Source organism: Neltuma alba, unplaced genomic scaffold (assembly GCF_004799145.2).
Source record: "Neltuma alba isolate B1F8T4 unplaced genomic scaffold, ASM479914v2 tig00011283_pilon, whole genome shotgun sequence".
Taxonomy (NCBI): domain Eukaryota; kingdom Viridiplantae; phylum Streptophyta; class Magnoliopsida; order Fabales; family Fabaceae; genus Neltuma; species Neltuma alba.
Window position 1 is genome coordinate 145,008 of NW_021635992.1, and position 17,451 is coordinate 162,458.

The 17,451-nt window shown below is 33.5% G+C and overlaps 1 protein-coding gene and 1 pseudogene across 1 annotated transcript; one reads left to right on the top strand and one right to left on the bottom strand.

Annotated features, from left to right (window-relative positions):
* Nucleotides 1-327: 327 nt before the first annotated feature.
* On the bottom strand, nucleotides 328-13,672 carry LOC114711224 (glutaredoxin-C8-like). Its single transcript, XM_028895594.1, has 5 exons — nucleotides 13,663-13,672; nucleotides 3,465-3,656; nucleotides 1,805-1,878; nucleotides 834-932; nucleotides 328-728 (listed from the first exon to the last, which is right to left on the bottom strand). Exons 2-5 carry the CDS (start codon nucleotides 3,614-3,616, stop codon nucleotides 652-654), a joined length of 402 nt encoding a protein of 133 aa, XP_028751427.1. The 5' UTR covers nucleotides 3,617-3,656; nucleotides 13,663-13,672; the 3' UTR covers nucleotides 328-651.
* Nucleotides 13,673-13,693: 21 nt separating this feature from the next.
* Nucleotides 13,694-16,045, top strand: LOC114711222 (NAC domain-containing protein 35-like; annotated as a pseudogene).
* The last annotated feature ends 1,406 nt before the right edge of the window (nucleotides 16,046-17,451 follow it).

Here is a 17,451-nt window from a genome sequence, read left to right on the forward strand (position 1 = left end):
TGGATAGATGGGGTATCGCAGCCGCAGGGACGAAGAACAAGGAAAGCCTCCAGTCTCTGACATGCTCTGTCGCAAGAATTCTTCAGTTATGAGCGGAAATCATTTGACGAAAAATTCAACTTTCTAACATGAGAATTACTTTTCTAAGTTAGGCACAGTTTGAAATTCTTAACAGAATTTATTGGTCCAATATACATTAAGAAATTTAAATAAACTTAGAGATGCTTTATGAAGAAGTTCGGACTCTCCATGAAATCAAAATTTCCTTTTCAAGTTACATGAATGTGTGTCAATGAAAATTACCAGCACGTAACAAAAGTAACATCATACTAAAAAGCTACGTCATTTCATTATTTCAATAGCGTGCTCGGAAATTTTTCCCTCATTGTCATTTTTTGTATGTATTTAACATAACTAGGTAACATTCAACGACAATTTTCATGCTCAACAAGTACTAATAATCTCACTCTTTCAACTAGCAAACCATACCAAACTAAATTACGTCAGAACTTATTGATCAAAATCCCATATGATCTAAGATGAAAACGTCTGTTCTATCAAAGCATAGTATTGGATCCGCCCTCGTATGCGCAGCAATTTCATTTTGGACTCAAAGTAAAATTACAAATTTCAAAGTATTACTAATCTGATTCATAAATCATCATTAACCTCTGTCTCAATTCCCAGAAGATTTGCCAGTTTTCCACTCTCATAGGCTTCAACGGTATCTACAGAACAGTCAGTTAACAAATATATGAGTGGTGTTCCTAGAAAATCAGGATTTGTTGGAACAAAAGACAAGTCCATACTTGCTCTCACAGAGGAACACTTACCATCCGAACCACCAAGGTGCTTTCCGTTAATAAAGACTTGTGGCACAGTACGCCTCCCAACAATATTAACCATAATATCCTGAATCTTTGAGCCATCGTCTGCAAGAAGAAAATATAATTACCAGCAATTACTCCTGTACATATTTATACAGAAAATACATTCATTCTTTTACGAAACAGAGTTCCTATATAACCCCAATTAACTGATCCCTCTTCTTTTGATAGGCTGAGCCTGAGGCTTGTTGGTACAAGAGAAGAAACGAAATTGAAGAGTGGAAAAAACCAAGACAAATAATGTGTAGCATGGTTTTTGTTATCATTACTTAACAGTCCCCTTTTTTATTGTTATTTAAAATAGGAACATGGGAATTATTTTTCATCTACAACATCACTTGGTTTATTTCATTGTTCTTTCAATTGCTTTGTATGTTTATACCACATGTAAGATGTAACTATCCCTGTAGAAAACAAACTACGATCTTCTAATATCATTTTGATTTGTTCCCCTTGATTTAAAGCTTTGTTTATTTCATGTTATTTCACTCTGCTCATGAATAAACCTTGGGCTCGTTTCAGGAGAGGTCAGTTGGCCACAGATCTAAAGGATTTGAAGCTTTTCTCTGCCATGAGTCACTTGTTTGCTGCGTCTCTGTAGGTTAAGCTATGTTGGGTGTCTCGTTTGTGCAACTTAGCTGCTTGCATTGGAGCTATGGAGTTTACAAAGGAATTGTGCCAACTTAGCTCCAACCCCTCTAGTTTTTATCGTTTCCCTCGTTAGTAGAGTCCCAAGATCTCTTGCGAAAGAAAGAAAGAAACTTTCCGTCCAAAGGGAGTTACTAGAAAGAAATACTAACCCACCCCTGCTTTTCAAGAATGCCCATTAAAACCACATCATTTCATTCTCCCTACTAGAGACAGAACCGATTCTAGCATTTACTATGCGGGAGGAAAGGGGAAAAGAATGAGGATACCTCTCTCATCAAGCTCAACAACATGTGCCTCTTGTTTTAATTCTTTGAAAACAGCTTTTGCTCTTCGGCAGTACCTAAAATACCAAAATGAAATCAGAAGCAACATTAAACATCTTGAGTGCTTTACTGCAGTAGAAGATCGAATTTGTTGTCCAAAGTTAACATCCGCTCATCAAGTTTATGAAGGGCACAATTTTTTTTGAGTGACTATAAAATTTATAAGAGGAAGGAAGAGCAAATAATGGAGAACTTTGGAATTTACATGGCATCATCAATCACATAATTATCATTTTGTTTCTGGGCCAGAATCATAATTATCAGGTAATGACTAATGAGCTTATAGAAACATAAACAGCAGATTGAATTCAATACTATCCTAAATATCAGATCCATACAGTATTCATATTTAAAATCTAAGCAACCATAAGTGTTATCCAATTACGAAGAAATAATGACTAATATCTACATCCTACAAAATTTTGATGAGACAAAGGCAGCATACACTTGCTGGATATAACATGCATGAAAAAAGATGAAGATATACTTTATGGACGCAGATCTATGACAATTCAATCTTCCGGTTATCAGTTTAATTTTGAAAGGTTGATGTTAAGCAGCTTACTGAGGACGTGAGAATGGCGTCATTGTAGGATCTCTCAATATTGTTCTGCCTTTTGCATTTCTAGTACCATGGTTAATTTTACTCATATTTTTCCCGCGGCTACGTTAAAATCTAGCATTCAAGAATCTGTTGGCCATTTATATTTGATATATCGTTTAAAGCATTTCACCTCTCAGAAACCACTGGCCAAGAGAAAAACTTTCAGAAACCATTTTTTAAACAAATTGTAAATGTAAAGCCTCTCAGGCAAAAATTTGTATAAAACATCAAATAAAATTCGGCTATCAACATCACACAAATCATTACACAAAAGGGAACTAGAGACTAAATGGTTTTTCTGCTGCTATAAATGCTCATGAATATCATTCTTATACAGCACAATATTCTGAATCTTAAAGACAAAATGCAGATAATAATCAAGCTCCAAGACTCTCCAATCTTCACAATCATCAAGATTCAAGGATCGGATCAGTATCTGTCTTCGATTTTCACTCAAGAATGATACTTGCATTTACGGTATCTGATGGAAGCAACATTCAGAATTTTGGGGTGGAATTACATTACTTGCATATAACAACATATAGTTTCAAAGTAATGAAGATAATATCGAATGTAATCCGCCTCTTCCGCCTCGTTCACCAAGGAAAAGGGGGCAAAGGGATTTACCATTTTAGCTATTAAGGCAACTTCTCAAATCTGGTAACCTAGGCTATTGAGGTGTACTTCTTAAGAGCAGAAAACCCAAAAATAAAGCAAATGGAATGGAGATTCGCAATGTACCGATGTACCAGCGCATCATCAGGCCAATATTATCATCTAATTTTAAGAGAAGCAATATAAATGGACACTGCGAGACCAATTCGACAAGCCAGTGAAATCCGACACTTTCATCTGCTCAAAACCAATCATATCAACGGGATCATCATAATTCAACAACAAATTAGATAGAAGTCCAAGCAATTTGCAGAGAAAATAAAAAGATCAGTAGCATCAAATAAATCAAAAGATCAAGAAGAGCAGAAGAGTGTGGATACGCACGGGCAATAGGACTTGGAAAAGATGACGATCTTGTGGGACGTGATGGTGTTATGCACAAACTCAGCCGTAGTAGAAGCTTCAGCATAATACAGAGAGATTGCGGCTAGCATCACCAGCATCGCCGTCATCGTCGTTCTCACAGCACCCGCCATGGAGATCGCGGAGCAAACCACTGACCAGCGTTTCTGAATTCTGGCCCTCCTTCGATCTGGGACTAACCAGCCATAGAGCGATTGAAAATTCTTTGCGTCAGATTTCGAAAAATCCTGACCGTTTATTTGATTGCCGAATCACCTATTATCAACCGTAGATGTCCCCAAAGAGTATCAATGTCCTAGCCTCAAAGTCAAATCCATGATTATTGGCAAATATTTGAAATCTTTTTGAAAAACAATAAATGAATCTTATTAAAAGTAAATTAACTGTAATAAATTTTACAGAAAATAATATCATTAAAAATAATTTTTTACTTTGTACTTGTGCAATATACATAAAAAAAAAAGTCTAATATACTCCCTCCGTTCCTTATTATAAGAGACACTTTGATGCTTATGCCATGTTCCTATATATAAGAGACACTACATTGTCTCTACTTTTTTGTGTTGATTTACTATTTTACCCATATTTATTATCTCCAACTCACACTCTCTCTCCCCCACTTCTCTTTCTTTAATAATTAATTGTTCTCTCTCATGCTCTCTCTCTTATTAATGAGGGCATTTTTGGAAAAAAAATTATACTTTTTATACATTAATTATTTTTAACTAACTTAAACTGTTTTTTTGATCAACGTACTTCGGTTATTTGTCTCTTATAATAAGGAACGGAGGGAGTATCAAACAACAAGGTATTCCATTGTTTGAATGGCTATAACTTTGGTGGTCAAAAAAAAAAAAGAATGGCTATAACTTTTTAAAGATGGATGAAAAATTTTAGGAAAATATATTTATGCTAATTAATTATTATATTTATTTAAATTAGGATCAGTCAAAGTCTGAGAAGCAAATGTAGAAGTAGAACTGGTAGACACAGGGAGATATCTGATTTTTAATGGTGTATGGTAACCAGCCGTGCTTGACCCTCAAACTTTATGGTCTTTAAAATTCTTGCTCTTATTTGAATTAAAAAAAATATATTGACTGAGAAATTCTCAGATTGACTCAAGATCTTTCAAACGACGGTTCACCCTTCGGCCTTTGCTTCCTTAATGCTAGCTTCTGTTCTTAATAAAGACTCCGTTTGACTTTTTGTTTGGTCCTAATTATAAGACCCCATCCATTTTGTCTCTCATATTTATGTATTTTTTTTCCAAAATAGTCCTTCTAATAATAATAGTTTTAATCAATACACTTAATTAGCAAGGATATTTTAGGAATGACAATACTTATTTATTACAATAACTAACTTAACTTACTTCCTTAATATCCTCAAATTAGTCAACTGGGTCTTATAATAGGACCGGAGGGTAGTATAATAATAATAATAATACCTTTGATGTCCAAAAAGGTAAGAAAAACACAAATATCTTGGGTTGGACTCACAACATCTCCTTTTGGAGCCGAATGTTCTGTCCCAAATGGGCTTACCAGTTTAGGGCTAAGAAAGTGTGATTACAGGTCCCCTTCTTCTTTTGGGAAAAAGGTCCAATAACCACAGCATTCATCATGGGCCACAAACAAAAAGATAATTCCGTGTAATCTGTTTTTAAATAAAAGAAATTAACAATTATTTATGCATAAACCTGTGTTGTGTCGCTGCTAGTCTAGATATCTTTTTTCTTCTAATGATAGGCTTTCTCATGTTAATCTCAAATTTCTTCTCAAGGACATCATCATCTTATTAAACGTAGTATGGTGGAAACGTAACCAAGCCTTACATGAAAGAAAGATTGAGCAACCCACAAAAGTTATTAAAGAAATCCAGGGCTGGTAAGCATATTTCGAAATGGGTTTTTCCTCAATTCATCCGACGATGGCACAAAGGGAAAACCCTGCTGCAGCAAATTCTGCAAATTTCTCTTTGACTAGCAAAGGATGAACTGTACTAATGTTGAAAAAAAAGAATTTGCAGAAGGAGCACTTCCTTGCATGCTTTTATATTATTTTGAGGAAACCCTATCCAAGGTTTCTTCTGCCATCGTTCTTTCATTAATCCTCAGAAGTTCAATTCTCTTTGCTTTCGGAATATTTTGCTTCGGATTACTAGAATGGGCAGAACAATAAGGGATGATTGCTCTCGACTTCAACTTGTTTGTTTTTAGAAGAAACTAGTTAATTTGACCCACCTTTAGATGATCGCAGGGGACCTTGAGCACAAAGTTAAACTTCTTTTATGTTCTTTTCTTAAAGTAGACTATTGTTAGCAGGGACCATAATTTCTTCTCTTCTTTTTCTTATTTTGCTTTTCCTTTTTCTTAACTGCACTTTGTAGACCTCTTAAGTTCTAATGCTTAATCATTTTGCATTTTTTGCAAAAAAAAAAAAGAAGATATCTTTTTTTCTTTTAAATAACAAAAGGGTAGCATTGATAATAATTTCATAAGTAAATGACTGAATAATAAAACGCACACGAGTGGTGTGGGGGGATGAAACTGAGAAGAGAATATGATGAGGGAGTGAAGTGAAAAATAGGGAAAATAGATTTGAGATATCAAATGGTTTTTTTTTTAAAAAAACAATATTTGGTTTGCAAAAACAGAGCTATCAGTGACAGCACACACATGTTGTTAATTTGTAGCCAAACTCATCAAAGCAATCACGGGATTCTCGCCCTCTGTTACTATCACTCGTCCCATCCAATGCTCTTAACCTCCCAAGCTCCATTCTTTTTCTTTTTGCCCTCTCTTTCAAGAATTGCCTACTAATTAATTAGCACCTTCAATTGAATCAAATTTCATTATTATTATTATTCACTGTATGATTAAGTGAGCTCAAATACTGTAAACTAGTGGAGATCTTTAGGTACGCATCTGATTAGGAATAATTGGACATATGAAACTTAAGGAAATTAACGGCACCTACAAATAATAATGTTGACGGTCAAACGTTAAATCCCTTAGCAAAAGAAAACATAAATGATGATAAACATAATTTATTTTTTCCAATTCCTGCTGAAAAAATATATTTTTTATTTAGCTGTGAATGGAGTTCAATAAATGCTAATTGACTTTCACATTTTTAAGAATTTTACTTCAATTTCAAATCATTGTCAATATATAAAATTTATTAAAAAAATGATACTATTTATTAGTTATTGAATACTAGTATAGTTAGTCAATACCAGTACAATATCACCCCCCACAATTTAATTTCCTCAACAAAGTCATAATGAAAAATCCCGTAAATATTATTGAATGTGCACATGGTGGGTCGTGGCCATTTCTTGGTTATGGCTCCACCGGCATTGGATAGGACATGCCATCCCATTTTTGATGGTACCAAAATATCCTGAAGTTCATTCTTAACATTCATAAATTTATTTCAAACATACAATATTTCTCAAATTAATATAAAATATTAAATGTACGTGTAATATGAAAAATACACTTCTACTACGAGAAATTTTGTTGAAAACTAGAGATAGCAATTTCAAAATTAAAAATATATAATTAGATTTATATAACTTGGAATATATTAAAATGTGTGAAGAATATGAAAATGATAACGATAAAATCATCCAAAATTGAATGAAATGTGTAATAAAAAAAAAACTATGGACCATGGATGATTATTGAAGAACAATAAAGGCGGAGTCAGCAGGTCAAAATGTAGTCCGGGACAATGTCAGATGGTCAAAAGAGCTTATATTAGGAATCGTATTCACATTAAATATTTGGTACATCCAGCGGTTTTAAAAGTGGACCCTCCAATGTGGCTTCACCCCTTTTTGTGTGATTCCCATTTGCTCTTCAATTTAATTAATTAATTAATTGCCAAGTGTTCCATAAAGCATAAATTTAAACAAAAATAAAAGAAAAAGTTACTACTACATGCTCCACTGTACCGTTTATGAGGCAAAAAAAAGAAGATTTTTTTTCCTAAATATAAGTTATTTCATTAAATTCCTAGCATGAATATATTATTTGGTTTTTCATTTATTATAGTATAGATAGTTATCTTTTTTAAAAAGTGTATGTAGATATTAAATAAAGGTAAAGTTAAAAAGTTATTATATTTTAATAAAGAGTTAGTGTATTTTAATGTTTTCTTTAATATGTGTGAAATATGTTTGGAATGCCTTATAAATAGGATCAAAAGACGACTACTACTACATCCACGTATTTATATTTTATATTTAGCGGGCTCTTTATTTTTATTCTTATATTTAACGATGCCACTTTCCTGTCTCTCATTTTGGGTTTAGGTTTTGTTCTCATCCACGGGATCTCGTGTATCATCATTCACCCACTCGTTTCATGATTTCAGTATCACGAATCAACTTGTTTTAAAAAGTCGGCAATTTTGATGGTGAAACCCTAAACCCTAATTAACTTTACAATTTAGATATTTTCTTCTTATTCTCATCTGGTGGCCATGAATTTTAGAATAGTCTTAGAACAGATTCATGAATTATTAATTGGTTTCAAAATTGTTCTTTAATATTTCCCTCCATTTCTAATATAAGAACTAGTTAAGAATTATATTTGATTCTAAATATAAGATCTCAATTCATTTTATCTCTCACATTTATCATTTTCTCCCAAATAATTATTTTGTCTAACTATAAATATATATAATCTAATGTTATACCTTAACATTATATTTTAGAGAAATCATGTCATATTTATCATAATTAATTTATTTATTTAACTTAATTAATTTACCTAATTAATCAAATAACTCTTATATTAAAGAGAAAAAATAGTGATATATTTTGAAAATCCAAATTATCACCTCAAAGCGTGTTTTCCAGTTCCATCATCATGCAAAAGTCAATCTTTGTGCATGACGACAATATATTTACGCTGCTTTTACTATTCTTAATGTTTGACACCCAAGAAAGTGTTTCTATCAAACCAAGAAATAAAGAATAAGAAAGCAAAAAGGTCGGGGAGAAAGTTCCAGGTCAAATTTAGAGAAAAAAATGCAAGACTACAAGTTTCCAGGAGAGGAAAAATAATTAAGATTAATAATCTATTAACACTTTCATTCATGTTCTTATAAGATTATATTACATTAGGCAATCTGAATCTTTGAAACAGGTTGGTTGATTACATGTACAAGCTCTGTCCATATCGAAAAAGATATTCATAGGCTAGCCTGGCTAGTTACTAAAAAATTAATTAATGTATGAAAACTGCTTGATTTTTATTAATATTTTATTGAAGGAAATCCATCCGAAGAAATTGTGACAAGAAAGTCAATATTTATTGGCTTGTTTATTAATAGTATAATGGAAAGTGGGTGAAAGACGTAAAGGTATAGGCCTGGCTTGCATCATTCTTGTTAAAGTGGATGTATATTAATTAACCTAAATGAATTATATTTAAATGATATTGATAATTAATCAAAATATTGCTATGGATGGGTTTTACATAGCTCGTTTGAGTGGCGTTATCAATAATCTCGCACTCACATCAATTATATAATTATGATTATTTTTAGATTATCAATAAAAAAGATTAATTATTTGCAAATTATAGTGACGTCAATGTAAATAATGATGTCCGGAGAGTTTTGACATGATTTAGTAGTAGTAATAATAATAATATTTAGGAACCAGCATCAATGCTCATCAATCTATGATATTAGCATAAATTAACTATTTAGTGCTATTAGCATTAGTTTGGTTAACCCAATTCCAACAATCGACTCAAGATTATATTAGCATAATATTATTGTCGAATTTCATTTACATGATATTTTTCAAATTACGTTTTTTTTAGAAAGATCTCTATTTTGATTTTAATTTTCTATATATATATTATGAGTTTTTCCAAAACATTTTACCTGTTAATTGTGGCTCCCTTGGTGGTTCTTGGTATTCAAAATATTTTCATTTTTAATGGGGCGAACCCAAACCCTTACCGACCTAACACAGCCCCACAACCATAATTAATTGGCCAAATCAAGTCAAGTAATTGGTCAACAAATTTAAAACTGTAACTCACTCAGCATGTGTGGCCAGACACCAAATCAAAGTGAAGCAACTACACACATTTTTTTCAAATACAATTCATTTTCAACTAATTCACACAAATGAAAAAGTAATTTAAAATACTAAACTTATTATAAAATTCAAGTGATTTTTAGTATTATCCTTACCAACTACATTAAACTCTAATATCATATTGATTTAATTTTATCTCTCTCTCTCTCTCTCTCTCACTATCCTTGTCAAATACGAGCTTATATAAAAAAAAGTATTTAATACTATTTAAAACTATCAAATGCCTTAGATCAATGAAACTTTTTAGAAGGTGTTCTATAAGAGGAAGTATAGTAGTATATAAAAGGAGTATTGAGTAATAGATAAATGCGACGAATTATGAGACTAAGGATCATAATCACTTCGTTACAAAGAAGCATGGGGTGAGAGATTAAGATAATTAGCTAAAATGTAAGACAGACAAATAAAAGTTGCTGTAATATATTACGTGTAAGTGCTTGGTGATCAAGTCAATTTAGAGAGAGACACTGAAGGGAAGTTGTTTGTATTTTCGTGGGAAAATTCTCTCTCTCTATTGAGTCATCGATGTTTGGGGGGAATGAATCCATTTGCTAATTTGTTTGATATGAAATTTCAACGCAGGGAAGACTTGGAAGAAAGGACAAAGATGAAGGAAGCAAATTAAAAATCTCTAGTCACTTCCGACGACCATTTCAGATGTATATACCAACCGTCCAGCTACTAGCAACCATATCAGATTTCTGACCTCACAATATTATGAAGCTTTTAGATTCATTTCATTTCATAGTGGAGAGATTGGCCTCAAATCTAATTTGACGATGGATATATAATAAAGTTATTGGATTCCTTTATGAAAAGAATGAGAGGATGGGCGGTGGGGTGGTGGATTATTTGTCACTATAATATATATAAAACGACACGGTTTGGCTTTTTTATGACAAGAAATTCAGAACGTACTCCTGCCTCTATCCATTTAATGTTTACATCGATCCATTCATAGATATAACCAAATGGTCAAGCTTTTTGCCTCATCATGGAGGCCTCATCATAAAGTTGATGGGACATATATTTGTATAAGCTAAGGTATGATCTTCTATAGATATACTCATCGCAACTCAGATATTGCTTAATCCCAATCATGCTATAATGAGTTTTAACCTAGGGTATGGATATGTAATTGGCCAAATTAATAACTTTCGTTGTGTTATTTGATGAGTTTCACATTTTTCTGAAAGAGATCATGTAATAAAATGAAAAAAAAGTAGACAAACTGAATGCTAATTAATTAAACTCATGATCTTATAAAATTAGATAATATACATATATATAATGTCACTAAGAAAAGTAAGAAACATTATTTAGCAAATGATGATGTGAAAGAAAAGAAGAAGCAAATTAAAGTATGACATATTGCTGTCATGGGCAAGAGATCAAAAGAGAAGTCACGGGATTCTTGATTCATCCACAAGTTTTGTATACCTAACAAAATATATACAAAATTATATAAACACACACGCGCACACATATTTCAAAAAGGAAAAAAAGAAAAGAAACAAAGTGACAATAATGTTTGTTTCCTCCAGCTTCTTGCATTGCCCCCACACATACCTTCCCCACCTCCTTAGCACTTACTTCAATACACCTGGATGCATGCACATGATTTTGCCTTATCTATTTTTATACACATGCATTATTCATCTATTTGTACTTGCACTATATTTTTTTGTCTTTCACTAAAATTTACAAACTTTACTTTATATAATCCTTTGGTAGTTGATTTTCCAGCTGAAAATTTACATTTGAATTTCACCATATAATGAGTTTGTGTGTGTGTGTGCGCGTAGGGTACGCGAATATATACCTAACAGAAGAAGCAGCAAACAAATGGGAAAAATTTTATCTATGGGATGTTGATTGATGCCTATCTCTCTAGCCATATCCTTTTATTAATATTTAATATAACTAATGTATCACGAGATGCATGGCTCTACATGCTGTATAAATTATAAATTTCTGCAACTAATCATTCTCATAATTTATTCATTTTTAATTAAGAAACAATGATTAAGCCAAAAGTTTTGTGTATCTAGCAATATAATATAAATTATAATCATTATATCAACCATCTCCTTATGTTTTCTGCAAACTTATCCAAATTTTATGTGGCGGGGGTCATTGACTATTAGAAATATGAATTGAAGTTGCATTATTCTGAATTCACCATTAAATTTTATAGTAGAGGCCTAAGTTAATTAGACAATTATATTTACAAACTCAGGCCTAAATGGTAATTAGTTAATGTATTCCAACAGAGGGATGTTCGCTAAAGTGCCCAAGGGATCTCCTTAATTAGAGAGGGATACCCACAAACTTGGGTTATTCTTCTCCTTCAACATTTATATTTTCTACCAAAACCGCATTAGGAAGCAGCAACCATTTACACATAATTAATTTTCTAGAAATGTCCCAATATAATTTTTTTACAATTTTTAATTATGAAGAAAGTATGCCCAGCCCAAATTTTGCATGAAAATATTTAATTTTTATATCATCTTTAAAAAAGAAGCGTTGATCTAGCTAATTCCTCTGATAGGTGAGGTGACCGCAAATGCACCGCCCAGCTGCCCTTAATATCAATTTCAATATTTTCCATTGTCCTATAGATGCATATCGTACCAAAAGAGAATTAATGAGTCAATTTGTCAACGCAGGCTTTTTATCTCTCTGTTTTTTTTTTCCCTTACTAAGAAAATAACTATCACGCTCAACAATTACATCTATGATTCTCACTCAATTTAGTTTCCTAAAACATAATATCTATGATAAAATTGGGGCCGGGAGGCGGCGCCGGCAATTGAATGCGTATTCAATTAAAGTAAATATCTCACATATCATTTTCTCCATTTCGATCGCAAAATTCTGTCACAAATTTCATCAGTGTAATTAAGAAATCAAGCCTCTAAACAAGTGCACTTTCCGGGACTCAAATTTATGTTCTCCTTCTTATAAAAAGGTTTAATTCGTTTTGGATACTGATATCGTGCTGAAGACTTTGTGATGAAAAGAGCGTGGAGAATTGATGGGATTCAATTACAGAACGGAAGAAAGTGACTTTGTGCAAACTAGTTAACACTCGTATCGTGGATTTTGAACTTCGTAGTTATGCATAAAATAGTTTTAGTTAACAAACGCGGGACCAATATAACTGGCAGCGTACTGTTTGGCCAAACAACTGTAATAGGACTGGAGAAAGCTATAGAAAGTAAGGCCGGAATTAATTAATTAATCTGGCGTATGCTATGGTTATAAAAATTAGGAATAATTAATGTGCAAGTCCTAGAAACTAAATACATATTTCTCATAAATGATAAATTCTTCTCAACTAGCTGCTTGCTATATATATAAATAATTAAAAGGGTTAGTCTCTTAAAGAAAAATAAAAGATATAGAAATGTGTGAATTGGCTGAGAAAATTTAATGTTCTTTTTTTTTTTGGGCCAACAAGAAAATTTAATGTTCTAATAGAGAGGCCTTTGCAATATTTTCGAATCGCTAGATTTGATGTGTGAACATGAGAAACTGCTAAATTAATGCAAAATGACAACTAGTTTGAAAAAAAAAACACATCATGATAAGTAATTATAATCCTTAGTGAAGTTAAATATATATACTTTTTAATTATGATATCATCAAACTGTGGAAGTTGGCGAACTTGTGATGGCAAAAACCGAGAAAGTTTTTCTTTTTCAAAAAAAAAATTCTTTCCATAAAGAAAACTTGGGTGAAGAAAGGTCCAAAGAGCACCGCTTTGGGGCCGCACACACTGTCCTCTTGTCGAAATGTCATTTTCTGCCCTTAAAAACACTCTCAGCTCTCTGATCTCTTCAAACTCAACCCCACATTTTCCTTCTAGAGAGAGAGAAAAATAAAGAATTTTTCATGGACTATAATACTTACTCAAAAATTCTAGCCCTATCGCCAGTACGCCAGCCAATTAATACAAAAATAACATAACTTACTGTGAGCCCTATGGGTATAAAGAGACAAGCTAATAGTTAGCATACCGAACCAGCAAGGCATTGTTAATATATGTATATCCCAACTATTGATTATTAAACTACTTGTATTCTCGAATTCCTTTGGATATATTCAGTATCATCATCATCATCGGTTTATGGCAATTGCAGCTTCGACCTCATCCTCCACCATGAGGATCAGCCATAGCTACCACAACCTCGACGACGACGACGACGAGAGGAAGCAGCCGCCAGCAGAGGCAGCAGAGGACGACGACGGTCACGAGCAGGACGTGGTGATGCCTGGGTTTCGCTTCCACCCAACGAAGAAGAACTGGTTGAGTTCTACCTTCGCCGTAAGGTTGAGGGCAAGCCTTTCAATGTTGAGCTCATTACTTTCCTCGATCTTTATCGGTATGACCCTTGGGAGCTTCCTGGTATATACCCTTCTCTCTCTCTCTCTCAGATTTGTTTAGATATCTATATATCTATCTATATTTTATGTCGTAGCTTGATTCCCTTCTCTTGAAGGAAGCTTGAGATAAACCTTAACCAGTTCCCAAACAGTAGTTGTAAATATCTATATTCATATAAAATCAAGCTTCCCTCTGGTTGAAGGAACCAATTCTGGCATGTGCAGATTTATCCAATATTTAATTTCTGATATTATAAATCGTTTGGAGTGATGAATACATATGCGTATATTAATGGCTGAGAGGGAGCAGGTTTGGCAGCGATTGGGGAGAAGGAATGGTACTTCTATGTGCCGAGAGATAGGAAGTATCGGAACGGTGATCGGCCGAACCGGGTGACTACTTCTGGGTATTGGAAGGCTACCGGAGCTGATAGAATGATCAAAACAGATGGATTCAGATCCATTGGGCTCAAGAAAACCCTAGTCTTTTATTCCGGTAAAGCTCCTAAAGGGATCCGAACCAGTTGGATTATGAACGAGTATCGCTTGCCTCACCACGAAACCGAACGATATCAGAAGGTACGCACAAAAGCTCCTTCTTCAACCCTAGTTTTATGGCTATAGAATTCATCTTCATCTGGATCTTCCTATCTTTAGTTTCAATCTTCTCTTCCTCTATACATGGATCTAAAGCTATGATAGCTCTCTAGCTCGCCAAATTAAAAAATCTCGTAGCTAGCTGCATCGCAGTCAATATACCTCAGACCGAGACCCCTATAGACTTCCACACTAGCTCATTATCTTTTTAATTGTACACCAAGTTTTTTCAGTGGTCTATTCTTTTAATTTGGGTGATTCCAAAATGAAATTTTCTTCTCAGGCTCTGAGCTAGATATCTCTTTGCCACCTAATTTAATGTAGGAGAGAAAATTAATTAAGGCCGTGAATATAATTACGTTGCGTTGATGATTGGATCGATGTTGTACATACTGATAGTACATTTCATAACTCCAGCTTGAATTTCATAGTTCTTTCAAATGAACTGACCGGCCGATCACTGAGCAAAAGTGATCTTAAATTCGTGTTTGTTCTAAAGTCTATGGTTTTGCAGGCTGAGATATCTCTTTGTCGAGTGTACAAGAGACCAGGCGTGGACGACCATCCCTCTCTCCCTCGTTATCTCCCGACATCATCATCAAGAGCTTCACATCATAATTCACACAGCAGCAAGAACAAGCACAACGTCAACCAATTAATGGCTCATCAGAACATCAGATTCCTAGGACAACAAACGGACCAGGTTGTCGATAAAATGAATCAAACTCACCTGGAAAACAGTCCAAGTGATGCCGACAAGTACAACAACAACAACAATCTGCAGGATCATCAGGACGAAGCGTTAATCCTCATGCAGCAACCAAAGCCGCAGCAAGCACAAACTCAACCTACAGAACCTGGAGCCTCCTCCTCCTTCTTCCCCGAAGGCTCCACTACTTCTAATTCTTCCTCATTGCCATCAAACGAAAATCTCAATACTGCAATAATGGTGGATGACCATCATCTCAATCGGCTAGTGAGTTATAATCAGCAGTTACAGCACTACAATAACATTTATGCTTCTGCAGTTCCTCCTCCTGCTCCTTCTCAAAGTCATCAGCAATATCAGCCCTACATGCAGTTCTCTAATATTCTGATGCAGCCCCAGCAATCAACATCGATGGCTCTTAACAATTCGCTTCCAAGCTCTTTCTCTGATAGATTGTGGGAGTGGAATCCAATTCCTGAGGCAACAAACCGAGACTTCACCAGCATGTCCTTCAAGTAATCATACACATACATTATACTATATATGAATATGGAGACAATTTATATGTGCTGATTTATCAACACTACATAGTATCTAGCTACTTCCCTTAATTTTGTTAATCTTTAATGTGATCTTAATTGTTAGAGATTTGAATAACTTATTATATATTGTATGACTCATATTGGGCAAATTAATTATTGTTCAGGGCATTATATTATGATCGTAGGTTTTAAGGTTTTAATGATGGTTTTACTAGGTTTAATAATTTATAATTCTAGGATGGATTTGGTGTAAATTCATCAAGCCAAAATGGATATTCGTTGAGAATCAACACCCAATCGGGGAGGAGGAAAAGAGCAGAATCGAAACCACAACTGGTCAGAATATAAGTTCTTTCACTTTAATATATATATATATATATATATATATTTTATTAAGCCTAATTTTATCCTATGTGAGACTTCACATATTAAATCAAATCCATGCTCACACTTAACATCTTAACACTTACAATTTTTAAATAAAGTTACTACGATAATATATTAATATATTCGGTAGAGACATCTCATAGCACATATCTACTACAACAAAATGAAAAAATTAATTGTAATGAAATTCAGAATAGAAATAAATATAGGTCAAGCAAATATATAGAAGATCAATATATCTGGTATGAGTTACCTTAGACATGTTGAATAATAAAATTCTGTCTAAAAAGATTGAGTCTCCTGATATGATGGTTTCTTTTGCAGAAAATGACCAGAAAATACCTTGTGAAAATTAAAAAGACAAAAAAGGAATCCAAATAAGTAAAATGTTTAAATGATCATGAGGCATGAATCTAGGATTTTAAAATTTTTGCATAAAGACTAAAATACCCTTAAGTGTTTTTGAAAAAAAGTGTGTAGCTTGTGAGGGTGGAAACCTGACTTCCTTCACTTGGTGAAACCAGCGAAACCAAAACCCCAAGTTCCTCTACTCGCTGAAAAGGGTTCTCCAAAGTCATATTGCCACCGTCACATGAGTAAATTGTCATTGCTAAAGTAGATTGTCGTCGCTTGAGATTACCATTGTCAAGGAGCTCGCTAAAGTAACTCCCATTATGATAAACTGGTAAGAGTGTTGAATATTCCTTTTCATAAAGCATTTACAATCGCTCCTTGAAATTTAAAATGGCATCGTCAAGCATTCCTCTTTGTGCTTCCTTAAAAAAAAAAAATGGGACAAGATCTAGGGTCTGTGCGTTTTTAGGAGTAAAGAAAGAGGCAAACCAGAAATTAATTATTCATTATAAAATGAATCAGCTAATCAATTAATTTAAGTTCTGAAATGCAAAAGTCTTGAAAATGGCTTAAATTCACTCGGTTGTAGACTTGGATGTGTCCTGCAAGTTTTAATATTTGGGAACAAGTTCGGGGGGGAAAAAAAGGATAAATGCATAGACTGACAACAAACATTATTAGTTTATGGATGGGTATAGTTTGATCTTAAAATGAAATTAAATTCATTCTTACGTCCTAAATCATAATGTCCTAGAGTTTTCTATTTTGTCTATTATCTTCCCTTTTTCAATTATTAAAATCATTTTGCTTTTTTGACACTCTACTTTCCAATGGAATG